Source organism: Phoenix dactylifera, unplaced genomic scaffold (assembly GCF_009389715.1).
Source record: "Phoenix dactylifera cultivar Barhee BC4 unplaced genomic scaffold, palm_55x_up_171113_PBpolish2nd_filt_p 000092F, whole genome shotgun sequence".
Lineage (NCBI taxonomy): Eukaryota > Viridiplantae > Streptophyta > Magnoliopsida > Arecales > Arecaceae > Phoenix > Phoenix dactylifera.
In genome coordinates this window covers 110,935-119,571 of record NW_024067680.1, presented here as the reverse complement: position 1 = coordinate 119,571, position 8,637 = coordinate 110,935, and the positions used below count along the sequence as shown (strand labels likewise).

Genomic DNA, 8,637 nt, shown 5'->3' with positions numbered 1-8,637 from the left:
TGGAAAGCTCAGCACAAATCGGGCCTCTATTTTTGTCATATATAATAGATTATTAGTTTCTTAGTGAACAAGAATTAGATTTTTTTTTTTTCAAAAAAAAGTGGGCTAAGAGACATCACTATTACTTTTCTAATACATTTTGGAGAATATATGATACTTAAAAGTTTCTTAGCAAAATGCCATAGATATTTTCTGCAAGTTCTTATCGGCGTGGCATGCTATGGATCTTCTATAGTCTCTAAGGAAGAGGCCAACCAGAAACCATCATGGACTTTTCAGATTATTTTTTTATTTTGGATACTAAAGCAAGGTATTTGAATAATTGAATCTGGTCATGGCTGGATGACTCTAACGTCTTTGGAGCATAGCTGTGTCATGCTAGGAAGATAATTAGAATTATATATCTGTATGATTGATCAATCAGCTGCATCCGTTAAAAAAAAAACTTACAGTTCTCTCTCTAAACTACTTTGCTTGTAGAAATGAAATATCTCGATGTACCAATTAGTCCGTCGCTCCAAAAAATAGGCCTGGTACTTGACCCAGACCAGATCGAAACTTGAAAATGAATGGCTTGGATATGGAATCAAACACATTAAACTTTTAGACTAAATACAGACCCCAACAGTACAAAATAGCTGGTTGATTCTATACTTAAAAATATACGCACATAAATACATAAATATATGCATCAATTGACCTTCCTCATAATACAATCCTTTTTTCTTTTCGAAGAGTTTGGGCAAAAGCCCCAACAAATTTATTGCCATAAGAGTAGATATTTTTATTGATCCATCCTCCTATAAAGCTGCAATCAACCATGATAGTGAAGATAAGATTGTTTGGTTCATGGAGGAGGCCCTAGGTAACAAAAGATGTTGGGGTTGCCACTAGAATAATAGGTGATTTCCTACGAAGTACCAAACCAAATTCCTCTTCCATGTCAATATCTTCTTTGCTCATTCCACTAGGCAAGTTCCAATCGAACCTATAAAGAAGATTGGCAAGTGCAAGCTCTGCGGCAGTCACACCTAATGACATGCCTGGGCACATCCTCCGGCCACTCCCGAAAGGTATGAACTGAAAATATTGCCCCTTGAAATTGATATCATTGTCCTCGAACCTTTCAGGGATGAAGGCTTCTGGATCTTGCCAATGCCGAGGATCCCTACCAATGGCCCATGCATTTATGTACACCCTTGCCTTCTTAGGAATGTTATATCCATTGATCTTGCAATCTTGCATACATTCTCGAGGGAGTAGCAATGGAGCGGGAGGGTGCAACCGAAGAACTTCCTTAATTACAAGCTTGAGATAATGTAGTTGTTGAATGTCACCCTCTTCCACCTTCCCTTTATTTCCAAGGAGTCCTCGAACTTCATCTTGAGCTTTCTTCATCACTGTTGAGTTCCTCATGAGCTCAGTCATTCCCGATTCTAAGGTAGATGCAGAGGTGTCCGATCCACCAAGAAACACATTCTGCCAAGTATGGAAGTGATTATCACATCAATATAGAGTAATTTTTTGAGATTTTTCTTTGGGAAATCAATATAGCATGATTTCCCTGTTGTAAATATACTTGTATGGACAACGTAGAAACAATAATGCATATTTATCGTAGTTATATAGTGCTCAAGTGTAAGAGAGAAAAATAATAGCATTTGGAATAGGACAAATTATTTATGCATCATTATTAACTACATCGTGCAGAATTTGTAGGTAGTGCGCGTTTTATAAAAACAATCAAAAGTATGACATAGAGAGCTGAACTAGTTTTTCCCCATATAATCCCTTCTAATCCCCTCTAGGGACCACACCTTGCATAGTTGCATGTCCCACTCGGAAGTTGCCAAATAATTAAAATGTGCGCTTCTGTGCTGACTTTTGGATCTCCAAACGGAAAGCTAACCTGATTTTTTTGCTGATGTAATCTTAATTATCTGGTTCTTTACGGAGACCTTCACTCACATGAGTGTCACTTTGCGACCCCCACAGGATTCTTATCCTCTCCAGTTGGTGAGGAGACAAGATAGTTCTATCCTGTGAGTGTCACTTTGTGACCCCCACAGGATTCTTAATTATCCTCTCCGGTTGGTGAGGGTTCTTATCATCTCGGGCCATCCAACGGATGATGATGGAGAGCAAGTGCATTAAAAGCACGGTCCCAGTGATATGTCAAACAGTCTCTCTCTCTCTCTCCTGTGTAGCATGATTTAGTGAAGAATTACACCATATCCAAGGCGGAGAATCTTTGATGGCTATGTCTTCTATCCATTTGATTATAACATCCCTAGCCTTGACACTCATCTAATAATTTGATGGTCCAATATTTCAGATCATGGATTTATTGGCATTAAAAATGCAGCCGTGCATGACTATCAAAGAATGGGAACAAAGCACCATATACGGTGATATATCGTTCCAATTTTATCGGACACTAGATGCCTGATCAGCTGCTGTAATCGAATGCTCTGATGAGGAGCTTCTGGGTTAACCTGCCTCAGTTGATACGGAATGATCCATCACTCGGTTTTGAAAAACAAAGATTCTACCAATATATGTGACTACCACAAGGCTTATTTCATTATAATTTTAATTAATATATGATTTATTGAGGGGGTTGTTGATGATGCTTTTACTATTACCATTATGTTCCAATTTTATCAGATGTCTCAAAGATGATAGCACAATTGTATACTCTGCACATGTAGGTTTATAGAACAACTCATAGCACTCTGTATGCTCTACAAAGTAAAAGAAGAAGTGAGGCAAAGGTACTAACCATGGCGATGCCTTTGATATGATCCCTGGTGAGGGGGAATCCAAGGCTTAAATCCTTCTGAAGCCCGACGAGAACACTAATGAAGTCATCTGGGCTTCCTCCACCATGGATGTGCTTTTCGATCTCCTCCTCAAGGAACTCATCCATGGCAAGGAAGCTCCTCTTGAGCCTCGCTCTCGTCCCGGTGATCACATCCAACCACTCCATCGAAGGAAAGAAGTCCCCTAAGAAAAACCCTCCCAGTAAAGACATCATCTCAATTAGGAGAGGATGGTATTTGCTGCTCGTGCAGTCACCATCACTCGAAATCCTCCTGCCGAAGATTTCTCGAGTAGTGATATTGTTAAAGAGGCAGAAAGACATCTCACTAAGATTCACAGGACCACTCGAGGATTGCGTTAATAGAGTTTGTACTAGGGTGTTCACTTCTTCCTCCCTTATGGACTGAAAGGCTTGCACCCTCTTTGCACTGAAGACTTCTAACATGCTAATCTTCCTCAGTTGTCTCCACTGTTCGCTGTAGGGTGACAATCCCATGTCTCGTCCACCATAAGAGAGTCGCTTGAAGGCGACGAGGGGAGGCCTGGTGCAAAAGATGAGATCTTGGGTCTTCAGAATCTCAGAGGCCATCTCCCGTGAGGATACGATGATGGTTGGTATGAAACCAAGCTTTAGGCTCATAAGGGAGCCATACTTCTCCGAGAGTAGCCGGAGCGAGCGGTGTGGATGCTCACCCAACTGATGAAGATTGCCGATGATTGGGAGCCTTAAAGGGCCAGGAGGGAGCCTCGGGCTCCGCCAGGTGGCCTTGACGCACAAGAATGCAGCTAATGGGAATAAGAGGAGACATGAGTAAGCTAAGAGAGAAAGCAAGGACTCCATTGCGTTAAACGCCTAGTCTTGGGAGGGGAGCTCTCTCTTCCTCGTATTTATAGCGGCCCTTCGAGAGTTCGTGAACTCTAGAGCCGTAAAGAAATAAAGAGACTTGAGAACGGCCACGTCACCCACGGACAGCTGACCCCGACTTCAACACGAACCTTCGTTAACCATGGTTTAGGAAAAAAATCGCTGATGAAATCCCATTATGCCCATGAAAGATGAATAACCAGCTGTGATTAAAAAAAAATAAGGGATGAAAGAGAGAAACTTTGAAATGGATCAAGGTTAATTGGCTAACACAACACACATAACTTCGAATTTAAATATTAAACAACTATAGGACTCTATTCATTTGTTTTCATGCATGTAGGTGTATGTAATCTAACGCATATACGACCGTTAAATGAAAATGTTTTTTTTGTTTCTAGACAATTACAGCCACATAACTTGGTTTATCAAAAGGAAATCTAATATATTTATGTATTTTACAAATCCAAAAATCTTATGGAGAATGAAAGGTTATTAGAGAGGGCTTAATAAATTATTCTCTAATTCCTCTTTTATTGATAAGAAGAGGAGAGGTTTGAGGTTTGAGGTAATCTGTTGCTCTAAAGCGTTTGTTGTCAAAAAGGCTATTAGAGGTGTATCCAATGTGATTTGATGGTAGGTTTTATCATTGGAAGTGTTAGTCTAGAAAGGTGGAGCTCGTGGAGGGTTCTCTATTGTGGTGGTAGCATACAATCCATTGCAATCAGTCACATTGATAATGTTAGGGGATTATATATTTTATATATATAGTACAATTTAAATAATAGAATATTTCTAAAATATTGGATGGGAATATGTAATTGTCTCTAACTTTCAAAGGGCCGGTGCAATTTAATTACTCTAAAAAGAACTAAGATACCAATTTATTAGTTTAAAAGGTTCTCTGGCCAATAATTTCAGCTTTTAAATAAGAATCCATGGCTCCAAGAAATATTCTAAGAAAACTAATTGGAGGGCTAAACATCCATTTGCTTTTGTGCATGCAGGTGTATGTGATCTGGCGCATATACGATCGTTAAATGACAATGTTTATTTTGTTCTAGATAATTACAGCCACATATATAACTTGGTTTATGAAAAAGAAATCTAATATATTTATGTATTTTACAAATCCAAAAATCTTATGGAGAATGAAAGGCTATTAGAGAGGACTTAATAAATTATTCTCTAATTCCTCTTTTATTGATAAGAAGAGGAGAGGTTTGAGGTTTGAGGTAATCTGTTGCTCTAAAGCGTTTGTTGTCAAAAAGGCTATTAGAGTTGTATCCAATGTGATTTGATGGTAGGTTTTATCATTGGACGTGTTAGTCTAGAAAGGTGGAGCTCGTGGAGGGTTCTCTATTGCGGTGGTAGCATACAATCCATTGCAATCAGTCACATTGATAATGTTAGGGGATTATATATTTTATATATATAGTACAATTTAAATAATAGAATATTTCTAAAATATTGGATAGGAATATATAATCTCTAACTTTCAAAGGGCCGGTGCAATTTAATTACTCTAAAAAAAACTAAGATACCAATTTATTAGTTTGAAAGGTTCTCCGGCCAATAATTTAAATAAGAATCCATGGCTCCAAGAAATATTCTAAGAAAACTAATTGGAGGGCTAAACATCCATTTGCTTTTGTGCATGCAGGTGCATGTGATCTGGCGCAAATACGATCGTTAAATGAAAATGTTTATTTTGTTCTAGATAATTACAACCACATATATAACTTGGTTTATCAAAAAGAAATCTAATATATTTATGTATTTTACAAATCCAAAAATCTTATGGAGAATGAAAGGCTATTAGAGAGGGCTTAATAAATTATTCTCTAATTCGATCCTCTTTTATTGATAAGATGAGGAGAGGTTTGAGGTTTGAGGTAATCTGTTGCTCTAAAGCGTTTGTTGTGAAAAAGGCTAATAGAGGTGTATCCAATTTGATTTGATGGTAGTTTTTATCATTGGACGTGTTAGTCTAGAAAGGTAGAGCTCACGGAGAGTTCTTTATTATGGTGGTAGCGTACAATCCATTGTAATCAGTCGCATTGATAATGTTAGGAAATTATATATTTTATATATATAGTACAATTTAAATAATAAAATATTTCTAAAAAATTGGATAGGAATATATAATTGTCTCTGACTTCCAAAGGGCCGGTGCAATTTACTCTAAAGAAAACTAAGATACCAATTTATTAGTTTGAAAGGTTCCCGGATCAATAATTTCAGCTTTTAAATAAGAATCCATGGCTCCAAAGTCAGGTTCGTTGGGCGTCATAATCTCTATTCTATTTCGCTACTTACACATAGCTACAGGTCCAAGAAGAATCAGTTCGGTCCGCTCTAAGACGACGAGCCGGCATGTGCTGTCGAGAAGAAAAAAAACAAAAAAACTTAAAATAAACCCAGTTGACAATCCACGACAGCTATAATGAGATGTGGATGAGACCAGAAATTTTGTGATGAGGTGAACGTTTCTTTTTTTTTTTTTTGCTTTAAGGTGAGCGTTTCTTCGGAGAAAAGATAAGTAATGAGAAGAACACTTCACGAGGCGTACGTAGAGCCAAAAACTATATGCTACACGTACTCTACACGACTACAACGCATGCATTTTTTTTCGTGCCGTGAAAACCCATTCGTAGCAACCAATATGTACTCGTGAACCCTCATTTTCCGGCCCCAACTATGAGTGACTTATCTACAACAAAATCTACAGCATCGTCGGACAGCTACTTCTGAAATCTATGATGGTGTTGATTTTATCTGATCATGTGATACCATCAACTTTTCTCTTTTGCCTAACTTTGTGAAGCCTTAATTGTGTAGTACAAATCACTTGCAATATTGCATAGTCGTCTCAGCTCATTACCTATGGACTAGGGGATACTGTAGCATGAGCCCCTTGGAATTGACTATGAACTAGTTGCGGTGCTTTTATTTAGATTTGAATGGATTTAACCTCTTAGCTTGACGAGAACATCAAAGCATGATAGGCGAGTATGTTAAGTTTTGTATGAGTATGTGTTTAGTCCTATATCGACTATGCACTGAATAAATTTTTGTACTTATGTAGGACCAAAAAAATTCAATTAATATTTTTTGGCGAACTATTTTAGTTGAGGACCTATGTTGTTACAACATTCCAGCAAGAGGCAATAGAGTTTACTCTATGATTGGAGAACTTTGGCTATGGTCCATCTCTTCACAGCATTTATCTTCCGATCAACGGGTCTGCTTTCTTCTGTTCATGACTATATGCTGGACTTGTAGGAAGAGAGAAATGAATGGAGTTTTCTTATCTAGGAATTGGTTAGCTATTTTCGATGGGAACCGAGAGAGGCTGATAAGCCCCCCAAGTTTTCCTTCACTGATCTAGGAACTGGTTAGCTATTTTCAATGGGAACCAAGAAAGGCTGATAAGCTCCCCAAGATTTTAATAAAATAAATCTCTGTATCTTGTTCCTAGCCTTATAATAAAAAATATTTTTTTTCTTAGCCTTATAATAAAGTATTATTTCTTTCTTCCTTATCTATTTTCCTTTCGCAGTGACCGCCGGCCTCCTCTAGGGCTGCAAATGAGTCGGATTAGGTCGGGTCCTGAGTGATTCCGATTCGACACGGTTTTTTGTTCGGATCCTAATTTTGGACCCAGACCTGATCCTATTGAAAATCGGATCGGGTCGGATTGGATCGGGTCAATGCCTACAAATTTTGACCTGACGGATCATTCGGGTCGAGTCGGGTTCGGATCCGGTCCGGATCGGGTCGGGTCACTCAGATCAATTTCCATAACTGCCCAATTTATGTAACAATTTGTCAACCCATGCAACTTTGATTACAGAACGACGACTGTTTCAAACTAATAACTAATATTAAGCCTGCCACACCCATGCAGGCTTCTTATGCCATGCGGGCTTCTTATGGTCAAGGCGTGGTCGCCATCCTCAGACGCTCGGCCTCCATGCCGTCCTCACATTGCCAAAACCTAGCCAATGTCCTGGCTGACCAAAGAAATTGCCTTATTAATTCCAAAAGTTTATGGGCTGATTGCACAGGCCACCAGAATGCCGGTTCCTAACGTCAAAGGCTTTGAAAAGGTGTTTGTATGGATGTATATCTATCTACCTATATATATATAAATATAAAGAGAGAAAGGGAAAGGGGAGAGAGAGAGAGAGAGAGAGAGAGAGAGAGAGAGAGAGAGAGAGAGAGAGGCCTAGCTAATAAGGACAACCATCACACCAGCCCGCAGCCCCCAAAAGGGACTGTTTCTAGTGTTTCCTCCTCTCCATGCACCTTCTTCTTGGGAACTTAGATAGGAATGGTTGGACAAACTAAGTCCTGATAGCAACCAGGGAAGGCATGCGCACGGTGATTCATGCCATGTCGGATGAGTAAGATATGCGAAAGATGGGGGGGCTTGCCTCCTCGTTTCCTTTGACCTATGCCATGATGCTCATGGGCAGCTTATCTCTAATTGGATTTCCTTTGAATACAGACAAGCATTGAACCGTAAAGTGGTTCGACTGACGGGGGATAAGAAGACATTCATCTGTATTGTCAAAACAGATCAACGGAGGCATACCGTGCCACCGGGGGTGACGGGAGCGCGCCGTACTGTATGGAGGAAGGCAAGTTGTTCATACGATTGCCGGAAAAGTCAGTTCTCATGCCGGCTATTCAAAAAATAAAGAAAGACTCTTTCATAAACTTCCTTGATATCCGTCAGGGAATTCCTTATCTTTGAAATATCCAGACTTGCAATTGCTATTCATAAAGAATCAAACCTGGTTACAGTATTAGCATCACAGGATTTTTTAAAGCAAAATTCAATCCCATATGACAATCCAAACAAATGGTCATAGTATTAGCATCACAACATTACAATTTACAACATCACAGCAAAATTCTACCCCATATGACCATCCAAAAGG

The 8,637-nt window shown here is 39.1% G+C and overlaps 1 protein-coding gene across 1 annotated transcript; it reads right to left on the bottom strand.

Annotated features, from left to right (window-relative positions):
* Nucleotides 1-628: 628 nt before the first annotated feature.
* On the bottom strand, nucleotides 629-3,693 carry LOC103724080 (cytochrome P450 71A1-like). The gene is made up of 2 exons (XM_017846871.3): nucleotides 2,783-3,693; nucleotides 629-1,479 (listed from the first exon to the last, which is right to left on the bottom strand). Exons 1-2 carry the CDS (start codon nucleotides 3,662-3,664, stop codon nucleotides 862-864), a joined length of 1,500 nt encoding a protein of 499 aa, XP_017702360.2. The 5' UTR covers nucleotides 3,665-3,693; the 3' UTR covers nucleotides 629-861.
* Nucleotides 3,694-8,637: the final 4,944 nt, after the last annotated feature.